The 18,094-nt window shown below is 34.4% G+C and overlaps 1 gene segment (V, D, J or C); it reads left to right on the top strand.

The window, feature by feature from the left end:
• The first annotated feature begins 1,155 nt into the window (after nt 1–1,155).
• Nucleotides 1,156–1,654, top strand: LOC121438510. The segment is given in 2 exon segments: nt 1,156–1,233; nt 1,320–1,654. Coding segments are annotated over 2 exon segments (381 nt in total).
• Nucleotides 1,655–18,094: the final 16,440 nt, after the last annotated feature.

Genomic DNA, 18,094 nt, shown 5'->3' with positions numbered 1-18,094 from the left:
ATCATGGGTCTAGCAAAAACAAGATTATTATTTTTCATATACACAATGATTTAGCATGCTATAATTCTTTGTAATGACTCTATAGTATCAGTAAGTAGTGAGGAGATTGAACCAACTAACACTGTTACTTAGAGGAGTACTAGTAACAATAGAGCTGTAACTTAAAGTCTATGTATGGTGCATATGTTCAGTATCGCCAGGAAAACAAAAGCCATTTTTCTCTGCCATTGAGCTATGTGATGTTTGAAGTAGCATGAATAAGTAATTGTTCAATATAGTGAACCTTGAGTGAAAGCTATGGAATAGCAACTTGCAAGGATGCTAGGAAAAGCATGGGTCACAATGCAGCCAAAAATCAGGAAGACAAAAATGAAATGAGGAGAGGAATGGCTTCCATATTCTCTGTGGACTCCTTTTAAGAGTCTATTACATTAACAACACCAATAGCAAATAATATCTGAGCTCTCCAGTTTTCAAACACAGTAATAATTCTATGTTAAATATTGTACATATTTCTATTTTTTGTTTTCTTTATTAAGATTTATTTACATTTGATACTTGAAATATTTTTCATACAACATTTTCAAATCACAGTCTTACTGCCGAATTCCTACCTGATCGTTCCTACCTCCTTACCACTCAACTACACAAACTTTATTTATCTCTATAAAAATAAAACAAGTAGACGACAAACAAAAGGATAAACCATGCATGTATACATGAAACATATAGCGGGTACCTGCTGTAAAAGCAAATATTAATTGCTTATATATGAAAAAATATTTCAAGTTCTCTTGATTTGTATTTTTGAAAATTTCAAGTGCAATTATTACCAAAACTTGCCACCCAATTTTGTCACCAAGAGAACCAAATGTCTCAGGTTACAATTTTAGATTTAATTTGAGTGGGAAGACCTTAATGTTTCTACAGGGTCTGCACAGGTCTCAGGAAAAAACTACTTCCTCAGAAAGGATAAAATTTTGCCCACAGCATTCTGAAGTTTGATACGACTGTCCTCTACTTCCTTCTTTTCCAGCTGCACTAGGTCTTTTCAAAGAAAGACCCTGCTTCATGAATATACAAATCATGTGAATCTATGATGTCTAATAATACAGGGATGTCCACACCTAACAACAACATTCGATCAGTGTCCTCTCCACAGTCACTGAGTACACAAGGTATTCATTATGGGATGGAGCTGGAACATCCTCTTCCTGGTGGCAGCAGCTACAGGTAAGGGACTACTACCAAGTTCCAGACATGAGGATGGACCATGCACTTTCCTGACGGATACATCCATTCTGCTTTTCTCTCTACAGGTATCCACTCCCAGGTACAGCTGCAACAGTCTAGTGCTGAGCTAGTTAAGGATGGGACCTCAGTGAAGATGTCCTGCAAAGCTTCAGGTTACTCCTTCACCAGCTACTATATGCATTGGGTGAAGCAGAGACCTGGGCACAACATGGAGTGGATTGGATGCATTGGTGCTGGAAGTGGTAGTACTTACTACAATCAGAAGTTCCAGGGCAGAGCCACACTGACTGTAGACCAATCCTCCAGCACAGCCTACATGGAGCTCAGCAGTCTGACATCGGAGGACTCTGCAGTCTATTACTGTGTGAGACAAGGACACAGTATTGAAACCACATCCTGAGTGTGTCAGAAACCCTGAAGGAGGAGAAATCTGCCCTGTGATGGAGATGACAGAACATATTAGCCTGGAAACTTGTTCAGAGCTAATCCTTCTGATGGTGCCTTTGTCCTCACAGTCCTACAGTTCCTTTGTCAACTTGTCTGAGAATTAAGTGATACTTATTCAAAGTGTCCCCTAAAATACACTATACATAGACTAGATAAATCTTTATCAGTGACCAACTCCATTGACATAATTCCTTAATGAACAAAAAAAAAGACAAGCAAGTCAATATAATATTATATAAATATCTTTCAAATGTAAGAGAAAGGAACTTTTAATAGTGTAGCTGGGAATAAAATATTATATGAATTTGGAGAGTAAAATAAAAATCAACACTATCAGGGCAAACAAAATCCCTTTACAAATTTCAGTTCAATGTACTTAATCCTAAACCAAATAATTTGTGGGAAGTTGTACCCACATTTTTGTGGGGATTCACTTTACCTATCATCATAAATTTAATTTTGTGCCAGATTAATGTGAAGCTTTCTTATTAGTATTCCACCTGATCCTTATACTTATAGAATTGAACCCTGTGTTACAAAGGCCTCTCTCTGGTGTCTGATTAAATGTTTCGACTCTCAGATGCTGTTTTTACAAAGTACCTATGCCTTATGATTCAGGAGAAAAAAATTTTCTTTCCCTTATACCCTCAGAATCAATAGAGAGCAAATATTTTCAATGAATATCTTGAAGAAAAACCATATTACTTCTCAAAGTAAATAAAATATGTTACATTACAGATGTCTATGGTGTTAAACCACTAATAAGTCTATGTTCATTTTTCAGTATCTGCTCTGTTGGTATTCACAAACATCCCCATATTACAGCCCAAAAGATAAGCCATGTGGACATTTATAAAATGGATTTTTTCTAAGCTTTTCAAAATGATATCATGAAATAAACAGAGAACTGGATGCTACTAGGAAAAAATAATTCTAAGTGAGGTACCAAAGAATCAGATTAACAAATGTGAGATGTATTTGCTAATATGTGTCCTACAGTTCCTGAATAGTTTGTGTCAGTAGTTCTCAAACATTTATCAGGTTTTTTTTGACCAATGTATTTGTTTCTTCTATTGTATCTTCCTGAGATTCTTCTGTTTTTTGAATTCCTCCATCAGTAAAGCTTCCCTGCTTAAATCCATAGGTTTACCAATTCAAGTATTTCTACAGGTTGGGCTTCCTTAATTTATTTTAACTCCACTCTCAAATATTTACTGGTTTTATTCATTTACCTATAATATTTCTTTTTGTTTTCATAAGTTTCTCTAAGTGATTCATTCATTTTCTCCTTAAAGAGGTTTATAATTTTCAAAAAGGATAATTTGAAATTTTTTCTTGTGCTTTATCTATGCTGAAAAACACAAAGCTTGCTATAGTAGAATTACAGGCCTCTTGTAGAGACATGTTGTCCTGATTATTTTTGATGGCATTTTTACAATGCTTTCTGGGTATCTGGAATTCCAAAGTTTGCAATTCTATGTGTTGATATCTGGTCTTGTCTTTGCTGGGTGGGTGTATTGTACCTTGCTTACTGTTTCCTGTCATAAGAGGGCGTAAGTTTGTGTGTACTTGGTAGGAATTTCTTCTGGCATTCTGAAAGGTATGCTTACTTTTTCTAATTCTACTGGTTTTAGTTTTCTTCCATCATTGTAATGTATTCCAAGTTTTTATTATGAGTGCTATATAATCTTCTGAGTTTTGTTTTTCATATACATTATAAAAAGGATTAACATTTTTATATGTGCTAAATTACATTTATTGAATTCCTTGTTTATTCAACTCTGCAACATTTGCGTGACTCTGTTGATCATTGTGAATGACATGTTTGATGGGAAAATACTGGCAATTTCTACAATGTTCTGGAGGACTTTGCATCAAAATTTATAAATAATTTTGCTGTACTTTTCACGTCTTCTCTTATAGACATATATCACTCTTACAAATCAATGACTTTATTATGACCCTTTTATACATGCCTAACTTACTTTGTTCAAATATTCTCTATCATTACCTTTGAATGTTCTTCTCCCTTGTAATTTTCCCAGCATTACTCTTAATTGATTCCACTTTGATGCCATTTTTTAGTTCATGCTTACTCTCATACATGTGATTAAACTGCAGAACCATCTATAAAAATCTGAGTTACTTCCTTTATATGTAGCTATCAACTGAAATAACTTTTAGGACTGTAAATTTTTTTTTCTGCTTTTCATATATAGTTTTCATCATGTATATTGGTAACTTTTTCACTATCCATCAATTGACTCATAACATGTTACACTTTACACAGTGAACAGAGGTATAAAGAAAATGGGTTTTCTATTATAAGCATAGTGTGATTCCTTTAGGATGTATTTTCCATAATTTAGTTGAAAAATATTTTAAAATAGGTTTAACTCTTATTAGCATATGACAATCATAAAAGCTTTAAGGCTCAGTTGTGATATTTGTAATCCAAGTTATGTACTGACAGTAGTTTTAAATCATTAATCCTATGTGAATTACTTCCTTATCTGTTATCATCTGTATGTCTTTTTCTAATACAATAAAATTGTCTCATATTCACTTTGATGTGTTTTTTTTCAAAAGCATGTCATATTAGAGAAAATTCATTACACATTTTTGAGACTACCTCACAGCACATAACTTCATATTCTATAATTCTTTCCATTTTTCTATAAATACCATGAACTTTTCATGTTAATTGCTGAAAAAATTCATGTATTTATGTCTGTTTATTATTAACCATTAGTGTTAGATTTTATGCCCTCTAACAAATATACTTACATAAGCACCATGAAAACTTCAACTCCATGAAGCTGAGGGTATCTCAGGTTTCAGTTTAACACAAGGAGCAGGGAGCATCAGAGTTTCTCAGGTGTTTGAAGATGATTGTCATGTATACTTAATTTAATACTTTTGTATTTTTTCAGGCTACTACATTCACACATTAAGAAGTTCATGGAATATGTCTGTGACAAAGTAGAATGAAAGAGGGAAGGAAGAGCCGTAAACAGAAGATACAAAAGAAGCATTATGATGAACTCAGTCTCCATGGCTTCCTAACTCATAAGGGTTGAATAAGGCTCCAAAGCTGCTGAGTGCTGTGCAGCATGCAATGAGATGACAGCATGTGCAGCAGGTGCACAGGGAAGATAAAGTATGGAAACTCTCATTCCAGCAATATTTCTTTCTTTTAAATTGTATTCAAGCTATGTTTTGTATTGCATGTGGAGTAAATAGGGTCAGAAATCCCACACTTGCCTCAATTTTGCTCTAAAGGGAAGGATCATCCTGCACCACAGCTTGGGGAGATGAGCAAAGAAGAGGTAATCTTCTTGTTCACAGAGCAATGTCTGTATGGCATGGCCTAAACAAGTTTGGGATGAAGAAAATAGCCCTGAAGTTTGTACCTCTAGATCTTCTAGAAAACTCAATCTCACTCATCTTGACTGGGGGCAGGGGATTGTTCTGATCTCTGCCCTTCTCTTACCTCTTACAGAGGCTCCCTTATTTAAAACAGCCCTCTTTGAGTCTCAGGCTGAAAACTCAGCCTTGATTGGTAAGTCCAAATCTCCTTCTCAATGGAGCCTCCATCAAAGAGTGTATGTCCTGCTACTTCTTCTCTGCCTGGTGTCTGTTCAATCTGGTGTCTGTTCAATGAAGTGAATGTCACAGGGTTTGAGGAAAGGGAACTGGGCATGTGGCTGATAGTATGTGTAACTTGTACTTATGTTCAGAGTTTTTAGTTGCTCTGTACGAGGCGTAGATAACTACAGGAGTTTGGTCTGTCCTGATAAAACCTTCATAGGTCTTATCCCTCTAATCTACTCTCTGTAGATTCTCTGGAAAAAAAAACTATCATTTTAACTGAGTCTAATAGCATCCAAGCACGGACGAGAACATGCTAGTGTTAAACAACTGTTTTATGGACACAAAGTTTTTAATTGGAATTTCAAATCCTGAGTTAGTGTTAATTGGAATATGTATAATAATGAATTGTTTAAAATCTGAACAACCTGCCTTTGTATTACTGTACCAAAAACAGAGAAAGGATACTTCAGTGTGAACTCATACTCAAAGCTGCCTGCAAAGAAACACAGGAACAAAAGAGACAATTAAGAAACCCCCAGGCGGCTCAGAACTGGTAGGCATGCCTTAGATCATAGGAGGTTGAGGACTGACCCAGGTGCTTTCTCACAAACATGTTTTTGGCTGTTTAAATGTTAGAACATATGGTTTCCCCTTCCTGCTCAAGCAATCCCCTAGAGACCCTTTGCTATGTCACACTTTATGACAATTACTATTCATTTAATTTCTAATAAACATGCCACTGTTTCCCCATGAAATCTAAGATATCCATTTTCTACTTTCTATCCAATCTAATAAACATAAGAATAAATGTTAACATGTTTTTCAATCAATAGTTGTAATTCTAAGAGTCGGTTAAGGTAAGTAGTTCAGTTAGAAATCTCAGGAAATTCTAAATTAGAAAACCATTCTCATTTTTTCTCACATGTGGAGGAGAGATTCACCCTCAGGATTAAGGACAATAAACTGGTAAGAAACAGGTTGTTGATTGAGAGTTCTTATCAGTAGTCCTTTTGACTTGTGAGAGGTGGATCCAATTTGATACCCTGAAGGTTATAAGAATATTTTTTTTATTTTATTTTATTTTATTTTACTGATTTTCGTTGTGCTCTACATTTTTCTCTTGTCCCCTTCCTGCCTCTCCACTCACCTTCAACCCTCTCTCAAGATTCCCATCCTCCTAATTTACTCAGGAAATTTTGTCTTTACTACTTCCCATGTAGATTAGATATATGGGTTCTCTGGGACTGTGATTAGTAGGCTGTTTCTTTTCTTATCTTTTTTTTTTTTTGCTTTTTGTTTAAAAACCACTGAAGAATTTTTTTTTTTTTAGTTTATAAATAGAGGCAAAAGTTTTAGAGATGCTACCTGTGAGAATCTAAGTATAAGTGACAACAATGATCTCATAGAGCACTATTAGGAGGTTGTTGTTGTTTGTGTGTGTGTATGTGTGTGTGTGTGTGTGTGTGTGTGTGTGTGTGTTGGCGTGGTCTTGTTGGAGGAATTATGTCAGTGTTGGGGCAACTTTTGAGGTTTCATATGCTCAGAATATTGCCCAATGTATCAGTCAACTTCTTATTGGCTGCAAGATGTAGAATTTTCAGTTACTTCTCTAGCACATCTGCCTACATGCCGCTATTCTCCCTGCCGTTATGATAATGTGATGTGAGATTCCTCTTTGTATGTTATGAATACATTTTATTACCATTGGTTAATAAAGAAACTGCTTCGGACACATGTCAAGGCAGATAGAGCAAGGTGGTAATTCTAAACAGAGAAGGAGGCGAAAAGAAGGCAGAGTCAAAGAGACACCATGTAGTTACTGAAGGAGGTAGACCCACATAAACATACCAGTAAACCATGAGCCTTGTGGTAAAATATAAAATATTAGGTATTGATTAATTTAATATCTAAGAGGTTGTTAATAAGAAGTCTAAGCTAATAGGCCAAGCAATGTTGTAATTAATATAGTTTCTGTGTGATTTTTCAGGTCTAGGTGGCCAAGAAATGGAAAACAACCTCTACCTACAAATTAATGCAACAACATGGTGCAGCCATATCCACATAAAACCTGACTGACTTAGAATTTTCTTGAGTGGGCTCAGTTTGTTAGAAGCAAGAAGAGGCATGGTTCCTTTACAAGAAGGCTTCCTGATTCAGCGATATCAACAAAAACTGTGCAGTGCCTTCAAGAAGGCTTCCTGGTTCATGCTAGTTGCACTAACAGCTCTGGCTCTTTAACCAAGTACTTGAAAGGTTTTTTTGAGCAGTGTGATGCAATTTAATTGATGCCAGCATGAGCCGACTGCTTGCCAGAGTTGAGGTGGTGAACATGGCTCCAAACCTGGCATTCCCAGAGCTGGTGGTAAACATACATCCACTATATTAAAAAGGCTGAGAGGTGAAGCCAACATCCAGGGCCACTGTGACCAATATGTTTACCATTTAAAACGTGTTCCTGATCACACAATAATTACAAATATGTAGTAAGACAAATTCAGACAGAAATCTCTGAATGGGTCACAGTGAGTTTAAAAATTATACGTAGGTTTGAGAAAAACAAAAAAGTGTATAAAAATAAAACAAAGTTTATAAAGAGACAGTGTACAGATAGTCAGAGATTAAAGGAGTAAAGAAAAACTAGCCAGGTAAAGATGGGATATACACAGAGAGTCAGAATTATTTATACTTTTGTGTTTTCTTTGAACTTTTTAACCATAGAGAGATATTTGATTATGGAGCCTGCTAAACTAAGACAAAATATATGTGTTGCTTTGAAAAAGAGGTTCTGGTTTGTTTCTACAGAGGACATGAACCAGTGTATTCTTTCCAGACTAATGTAATTTCATGGACTTAGACCCAAAAGGTGTTCATAAAACCCCACAAACACTTCAGCCAACAAAACGTAGAAACAGTTTTTAGAGAACAATGCTGAAATTCCCAAATGTTTTAATAAATGTTAGCTATTATTTAAATGGACATATATTATATATTTAAATAATAGATATAATATATTATATAAAATTATTATATAATCATATATATATATATGATTAATGTATTGTGTTTGTACAGCTCATTTAAAAATGTAATATATAATTAATAAATACAGGTTAATATATAGTCATCTATAGCTGTCAAGGTTGTTGTCATGTTAGATATACAGAGATATATTTCATTTAGATGGGAATTTTTCAAACCATTCAAAGACTAACAGAATATGATATTTAAAATATTTTAAGAACTTAGGAATTTTCATGACACTGAGACTCATCTACTCCTGGCAGCACCAATTATTTCAAGAGGATAGTGGGCATCAAAGAGGCTCCTTCTGGAGTTTGTTAGCAATTTAGGAAAGAAACTGCTATTGCCTGGAATTCTTGATGGTATGCTGCTTGAACTGGACATTGAGGGCCCACAGAAAAATTACTGGAGAGCTTGCATAAAAGTGAGACAGTCCTTCAGGGCTCCTGCTTCATGAAAGAACTGCCAGACATTTTGCAGAACACAGCAGAAAGCATCTGATAAACTATGTCTTTACAAGGCAAAAGAGACCTTCAAATTTATTTCTTCACTAAAAGTTCTGCCAGATATTATGGGCCTACATAGTAAAGATGGATGCCGCAGATTTATAGAAGTGTGGGTGACTGTACAGGATGTAAGATGCCTCTGTCAATTCTAGAGTTTTAGAAGTTCCTTACAATACAATTCCAATTAATTTTGGTAATATTATGTCCTTTTGAAGTCTTTGTTAGATATGAAGAATAGATACTTTTATAGTTTTTCTTAGTTATGATAAAAGATAAAGTAGGTAAAAATATTGTAAGTATAATTTTTGCTTTATACTTGTTGTATTATATGCAATTTTACATTGTTAAAGTTAAAGCATTCATTTTTATTTAGACATAAAAGGGCAGGTATTGTGGGATTCTCCTCTGTATGCTTTGAATATGTTTTATTACCCTTTGTTCGTAAAGAAGCTGCTTTGGGCCCAAGACTTGGCAGAATAGAACAAGGCAGGACTTAAAGCAGAGATAGAGGGAAAAGAAAGCAGAGTCAGAGAGACACAATGTAGCTGCCAAGGAAGACAGATGCCTGGAACCTTAGCAGTTAAACAAGATCCATGTGGTAAAACATAAAAAAAAGGAATGGTTTAATTTAAGATGTAATAGTTAGTTAATAAAATATCTAAGCTTATAGGCCAAGCAGTGTTAAAATTATTACAGTTTATGTGTGATGTTTCAGATTTGAACAGCTTGAAAATGAATGAGCAATCTCTGCCTCCAATAATGGACTAAACTTTAAAACTATAAGTGAGCCACACCAATTAAACATTTTTTTAAATAAGAGTTTCTGTGGTCATGATGTTTCTTCACAGCAACAGAAACCCTAAAACAGACTTAAGTTGGTTTCAGAAATGGGGTATAGCTTTATAGGACAGACCATAGTTTTGATCACATGAATTTGCACTTAGGAATAAGAAAGCAACAAACATAAATATCTGTTGAAATTGCTCAAGAAAGAAAGGGATTTACAAACTTGATGATCATGGATTTTGATGAAGATAAGTTTCTGAGATTTTTGATTAATGTGAGAAAAAAATATTAGTGCGAAAAAAGAGGACAGTATGATGATATGAGCATTAGAAAAAGTTAATGGACACAGCAAATTAAAATGAATTCAAATACAAGATATAAACACTGTTGATACAATTTCTATACAAATATCTAAAGTGAGAAAAATAATTGAGAAATAACATTAATAGTGGATTTGTGTTGCATTTTCTAACATAGAATCAGTTTGACCACAATATGTACATATGGTTACTATATTTAGTGATTAAAAACATTTGATAAAAAATGATTACAACATATACAGATTATTGAGGCATATAACCAAGAGCAAGTACAATCTTTTTTTTGGAGCATGCAAAGTTTTTTTTAAATATGTTTTTTGTGCTTTAAAAGAGCCATCTGTAAAACAGTTAGAGGCAGCAACCTCTGCTTGAGCAGGCATGAGGCACCAACATCTAGAAGAACGGGTATAAGGGAGCCACTACTGAGGAGGTAGGTCCTAACTAGAGACCTCTGTGGCACCAGGCATGCATCAGTGACCTCTGATGTGGCAGGCCTTAGCCAGTGACCTCTGCCAGAGCAGATCCAAGGCAGCAACCTTAGCAGAAAATGCTCCAAGCAATGAACTTCCATGGGAGCAAGCCTGAATGATGACTGTAAGTTTCAAAAAAAAAAATTGAGAGTAATGAACAACCTCCAGGAATACGGAGTGACCAATTGACCAATGAGGTGGCTGGAATCATGGACATGACTACACCACAAGGAGCAATCATCTTAACCTTGGGACCTCTGGGACCTGGAATATTGATCACCAGAGAAACAGACAATCTCAACTACAACAATCAGAAGAAAAGATGGATACAAGGTAAAAACACATGCAATACCACAAAGAGCAACACAATACAACTAAAAGCTAGCAGCTCTACAACAGCAAGACTTGAAAAACCAAATATAGGTGAAGCAGAAGAAAATGACCTAAAATAACTTTAGGAGAATGTTTGAGACCCTTAAATAAGAAATGAAAAATATCCTCAAAGAAATGGAGGAAAAGACAAGTAAAAATTGGAAAAAAAACAACAACAACAAATCCCTTAAATAAAACAAAGAAAAAGCAATCAAACAAATAAAAGAAACTATTTAACACTAAAAACTGAAACTGAGAAAATAAAGGAAAAACAAACTGAGGGAAATATAGAAACATAACTTATGAGAAAAATGAAAAAAAAAACAGATTTAAACAATACCTAGTCACAAAGAACTAGAAGGAAAACACCAAGCCAAGGAAGTTGGTCATATCAACAAAAACACAAACAGTAGGTGATATCACAGTAGCAAATCCCCAAAAAGGGAAAAACACATACAATAACATCTCCAAAAAAAAAAAAAACCTAAAATAACAGAAGCTAGCAATTGCTGGTAATTAATATCCCTGAATATCAATGGACTCAACTAACCTATAGAAAAACACAGGCTAACAGATAGAAAAACAGAATCAACCCTTCTTTTGCATATAAGAAACACACCTCAAGCTCAAAGAGAGGCATCACTTCAGAGTAAAGGGTTAGGAAACTATTTTCCAATCAAATGGATGTAAGAAATGAGTTGGTCAAGGTATCCTAATATCTAGAATATTAGCCTTCAAATCAAAAGACACAAAGAAGGGCATTTCATATTAGTCACATAAAAAATCCATCAATAGCAAATCTAAAAACTGAACATCTATCCCAAATAAAGGGGCACCTTAATACATAAAAGGAACACTTCTGAAACTTAAAACACATTAAACCCCACACAGTAATAGTGGGAGACTTCAACACCCCACTCTCACCACTACTCAGGTCTATCAGACAGAAAATTAACAGATAAATACGGGAACTAACAGGTGCTATGACCCAAATGGACTTAATAGACATCTATAGACCATTCCAACCTTAAAAAATATATCTTCTTCTTATAACCTTCTCAAAAATTGACCACTTATTATGTAACAAGGCAAATTTCAGCAGATACAAAAAAATTGGAATAACTCATACTCATGTATCTAATGAAATCACCATGGCTTAAAACTATAATTCAACAGCAACACTAATTATGGAAAATCACAAAACACGTGGAAATTAAGTCATTCTCACTTGAAACATCAATGTGTCAAGGAAGAAATGAAGGGAAAAATTAAACTTCAGACAACTCAATGAAAGTAACCTCACAACATACCCAAACTTATGGTACACAATAAAAACAATGTTAAAAAGAAAGTTCATAGCACTAAATGCCTACATAAAGAAGTTGGAAAAATGCCACACTGGTGAGTTAACAGAACATTTGAAAACTTTAGAATAAAAAGAAACAAATTCACCCAGGAAAACTAGACAGCAGGAAATAATCAACCTGAGACCTGGAATCAACAAAAGAGAAGCAAACAAACAAACAAAAATACAAAGAATCAATGAGAAAGAGTTGTTTCTTTGAGGAAATCAACAAAATAGACAAACCTTTATCCAAACTAACAAAAGGCTAAGAGCGAATATCAAAATTAAGAAAATAAGAAATAAATAGGAGGACATAACAACAGACACAGAGGAAACCCACGGAATCATTAGGTAATATTTCAGAAACCTGTATTCCACAAAATTGCAAACCGTAAAGGAAACTGACAAATTTCCAGATAAATTTCACTTACCTAAATTAAATCAAGAGCAGATATGGAAATTAAACACACCTATAGCTGCTTAAGAAATAGTAACAGGCTTCAAAAGTCTCTGAAAAAAAAGTAAGGGATCAGATAGATGGCTTCAGCTCAGAAGTCAACAAGACTTTCAAAAATAATAAAAATAATACCAATACTCCTCAAATTGTTCCACACAATAGAAACAAAAAGAACATTGCCAAACTCTTTCTTTTAGGCTATAGTATTTCTGATTCCCAAACCACATAATGTTATTACTAAGAAAGAAAATTATAGACCAATCTCACTCATGAACATTGGTGCAAAAATACTGGCAAATAAATCCAAAAACACATCAGAAATATCATCAACTATGATCAAGTCGTCTTCATCCCAGAGATTATGGATGATTCAAAATACAAAAATCAGTCAATGTAATCTACAGTATAAAAAAAGTATAAAAACCACATGATCATCTTATTAGATGCTATAAAGCCTTTGATAAAATACAATGTCCCATCGTGATAAAGGTCTTGGAGAGAGCAGGAATGCAAAGAACATATATAAGCATAATAAAGGCAATATAAAACAGCCAACAGCAAGCCCACAGCCAACAAAAAACTAAATAGAGAAAACTCACAATGATCCCACTAAAATCAGGAATAAGACAAGGTTGTCTACTCTCCATATATCATATGTTATAGTTCTTGAGGCTCTAACTAGAGCAATAAGACAACAAAACAGGTTAAGGGGATACAAATTGGAAATGGAGAAGTCAAATTCTCACTATTTGCTGATAATATGATAGTTTACATATGCAATCCCAAAATATCTACCAAGGAACTTCTATAACTCCTAAACCCTTTCAGTAATGTAGCAGGATACAAGATTAACTCAAAAAAATCAGTAGCCCTCTTTACACAGATGATAAACAGACTCAGGCAGAAATTAGAGAAACATCACCATTCACAGTAGCCAAAAATAGTGTAACATCATGGAGTAACTCTAAACAAACTAGTGGGAAATCCGTATGACAAGAACTTTAAGTTTGAAAAAAGAAGTTGAAGACACCAGAAAATGGAAAGATCTCCCATGCCTTTGGGAAGGTTGAATTAACAAAGTAAAAAGTGCAATTTTACCAAAAGCAATCTAGAGATTCAATGCAATGCCCAGCAAAATTCCATGAAATTTTTTTTCACAGACCTGGAAAGAACAGTGCTCAATATTATATGGAAAAAAAACAAGGATAGGCAAAACATTCCTGTAAATTAAAAGAACTCCTGGTGGCATCACAATTCCTGACATCAAACTCTACTACAGAGCTACAATACTGAGAACAGCCTGGTATTGCCACAAAAACAGCCAGAAGGAACAGTGGAACAGAATTACAGACCAAGATATTAATCCACACACCTAGAAACACCTGATTTTTGACAAAGAATAAAAAAAAATTAAAAAGAAAGCATATTCAACAGATGATTCTGGTATAACTGGATATCAACAAGTAGGAGAACAAATATCTATCACCATGCACAAAAGTCAAGTATAAATGTATCAAAAACATCAACATAAAACTTACCACACTGAACCTCAAGGAATAGAAATTGGAACATACATTTGAATGCTTTGGAACTTGAGTCCACCTCCACATATAACCTGTCTTTGAAATTTCCGGCTTCATAAAGAAGGCTGCTGGATTCTATGGGTCTGTAGGCTGAAGATGGATACCCCAAAGGTACAAAAGAACTTAGGGTGACAATCCAGACAGCAAGATGTTTCTGTCAATTCTAGAGTTTTGAAAGTTGTTTACAAAATACTTCCTGTTTATTTAGGTAATATTGCATCCTTCTGCAGTCTTTGATAGAGTTTAATAATTTATAGATATACTTTTCCTTAGTTATGATAAAAAATAAAGTATATATAAATATTGTAACTATAATTCTGCTTGATACCTGTTATATGTAATTTTACTGTGTTAAATTTAAAACTTTCCTTTTTATTTAAACAAAAAAGGGGAGGTGATATGAAAGTTCCCTCTGTGTGCTGCAGTTACCATTAATGAATAAAGAAAGTGTCTTGACCTCGTAATAGGGCTGAACATAGGTAGGCCTGGAAAACTGGACCGAATGCTGAGAGACGGAAGGTGGAGAGAGAGAAGCCATGGAGCCACCACCATTGGAGATAGACATGCTTAAACTTTGCTGGTAGGCCACAAACCTCATGGTGATCCATAGATTAATGGAGATGGGTTACATTCAAATGTAGGAGTTAGCCAATAAAATACTAGAGCTAATGGGCCAAGCAGTGATTAAATTAATACAATTTCTGTGTGATTATTTTGATGCTGGGTGGACAGGATAAACAAGTGGCCTCTGTCCAACAGATACTGATAGAAACAATTAATAAATGGGATCTTCTGAAACCGAGAATTTTCTGTAAAGCAAAGGACATGGTCAACAAGACAAAACAGCAGTCTGCAGAATGGGAAATGATCTTCACCAACCCCACATTGGGCAGAGGACTGATCTCCAAAATATACAAATAACTCACGGAATTTGTCATCAAAAGAACAAATAATCTTATAAAAAAGGGGGTCAGATCTAAACATAAAACTCTCAACAGAGGAATCTAAAATGACTGAAAGACAGTTAAGGAAATGCTCCACATTCGTAGTCATCAGATAAATGCAAATCAAAGCATCTCTGAGATTTCATCTTATACCTGTAAGAATGGCCGAGATAAAAACACTGATGGAAACTTATGCCAGAAAGGATGTGGAATAAAGGGAAAACTCCTGCATTGATGGTGGGAGTACAATCTGGTATAACCCCTTTGGATATCAGTAAGGTGATTTTTCAGAAAATTGGGAAACAACCTTCCTCAAGACCCAGAAATTCCACTTTTGTGTATAGACCCAAAGGATGCTCAATTGTACCACAAGGATATATATTCAACTATGTCCATAACATCATTATTTGTCATAACCAGAACCTGGAAGAAACCTAAATGCCCCTCAACTGAAGAATGAATAAAGAAAATGTGGTTCATTTACATAATAAAGTACTACATAGCTGATAAAATAATGACATTTTGAAATTTGCAGGCAAATGGATGGATCTAAAAAAGATTATATTGAGTGAGGTAACACAGACCCAGAAAGACAAATATAATATGCACTTACTCACAAGTGTCTTTTAGATAGAAAGCAAAAAATAGCCTACAAATCACAATCCCCGAGAACCTAGACAACAATAAAAAATCCTAAGAGAGACATACAGGGATCTAATCTACATGGAAAGTAGAAAAACACAAGGACTCCAGAGTAAATTGGGAGCATGGATGCCATGGGAAAGAGTAGAAGGGGAAGAGAAAGAGAAGGAAGCAGAGAAAATTGTATAGCTGAATAAAATCAATAAAATTATATTTAAAAAATTTAGATGTAATTTAGGCAGTATTTAAATGATATCACCAAATTAGTTTAAAATGAAATCTTTTGGATAAAGATATTTTACAGATTGAGAGTAATATTGTAATGATACCTGCTAATAGTTATCAGTGTGGAAATAATCAACCTGCATTTTATGTAGATACCCAATGATTTCTTTAGACTATTTACAAATAAATTCACTAAGATAATCATTCTCATCATTATGAAGTCTATAATGTCTTGTAAAGAAGGAGCTATTGGTGGGTGTGGATACTTATGCATAAATTTCATTAATATAAGTAGAGTATGTTGTTTATATATAATTCTAGTAGGAGATAGGGTGATAAAAGATTAAGTAATTAATGAGGAAGCAAGGTATTAATTTTATTGCCATTACTTTTGCAGCAGAAACATGTAAAAACTAGGAAATTTCTATGTTTTAGGTATTATACTTTATGTTTAAACAAAAGTCTCCAGATGTCAACTTAAATAGCAAAGCCAAATTCGTAATATTGATAATTAGATAAGCAAATATCTAAATGATACGGTCCAGTACTTTATAAGCAATGGAAGATACATTGCTGATACATTTAAGTTGAGAGGAACATGGGGGGGTTTGTTGTTGAATAATTTTATTCTTAAAAACTATAAGATGATTGTTTTTGTTTTTACATTGTTCTATGTTTAGAGGTTTTATTTTTTTAATTGCTGTGTAAGTTAAGCACTTAATTAAGTATTGTTTAGACAAGCAGTTGATGGAATGCCATCCATGTGGTGAATGACCAAAAATTCAGAAAATTATTTTAGCACTGGATTAAATGTTTCATAAATAAAATGTTGACAAAGAGTTGGGATGTTTTTTATTCTGTGTGCTAAAACTTTTGTGGCCAGTAGGTCATTGGCTGTTAACTTTTTAAAGTAGGAATAGAGAATACTAAAGACTCCTTATCATCAGTATGTAAAGGAATAGAAAATAAACCTGTTTTTAACAATATATTACAATATAGTGTCCATGAAAAAACATAGTATGGACAGTAAAACTTGTCTAGTGGGCCCCATTCTTTCACTGTCACATTTATTTCCCTCACATTATGTAACAGTTTAAATGTATTATTTGTCTTTTGAAAAATTTAAAAATGGGGTATTTCTAAAGACTAACTTTAGGAAAATAAAAGCCTACAGGCTGGGACTGGCAATCTCTGGCACTCATACAAAGCCCCACTTTATTAATTGAACTTGGGAAAATGGAATTACACTCTCCTCCATGCTATTAAAAGAAAATAAGTCAGGGATGCTAAGGACTCTGAGTTCTGGATTGTGAGCCTTAACATGCATGGTTTGGAGAACATCATGGAAGCTAGAATGCCATCAAATGTTGCTCAGCTTGTTCTGTCAAGACCTGCCAAGATGTGTCCTGCAGAGAATACTGGCTTTTATAATCTTTCTGTGATGGTCCAAGAAATGCATTACTGCAGTGAAGGCTGCAAAACAATTGATAGAGATTTTATGACCCTTTTCTTGAGTTCATTTTACATTACCTCCTAGGAACTTTCACTTGTCAGCATCATGGTTCTTTTTTTTTAGGAAGGCAATGAATGAATTTACAGACACTTGTACAAATTTTCAGAGATGTTACTCTGAGGATTTTGCTCCTATGCATCTTAATAAATATTTTAATAATTGTTTAACATGCTTTGGTTCAGAGAACCAGAAAGAATCCATGTTGTTTTACTCTCACAGTCCCAACCCCTTCAGTAAGACTACAAAACTCCTACTCATAATCCAGCCTATCTTCATCTTGGACTTGAATGAAAGACAAACTATGTCAATTCCTGCTTATATATTAACCTCTGTTTTTAAAAGTTTGTGTATGCCCAGTTTGGAATCTTAACGACAAGTGGTTCTGTACTGCCTCCTCAAGGAGATGGCAAACATGTACTTTTTTATGATCACCTTGCAACCATTATTTCAAGAGGTTTTAAGACCATCTTGTTATGATTGGCATGTTATCCTTATGGTTCTGCTTCCATAACCCTAGATATTTTACCACAAATCCCTCATCTAAAATCCCCTTTTACTAAGCAATGAAGTTATTATCTTCCCTACATCCAATGACGACTTACTAAACCCACTTAT

The sequence above is a fragment of the Microtus oregoni genome, unplaced genomic scaffold (assembly GCF_018167655.1).
Source record: "Microtus oregoni isolate MIOR12 unplaced genomic scaffold, Mior012 000056F_ref0000123, whole genome shotgun sequence".
In the NCBI taxonomy this organism is placed as follows: domain Eukaryota; kingdom Metazoa; phylum Chordata; class Mammalia; order Rodentia; family Cricetidae; genus Microtus; species Microtus oregoni.
Note: the sequence above shows the minus strand (reverse complement) of the source record. Positions and strands in the feature narration are given on the sequence as shown.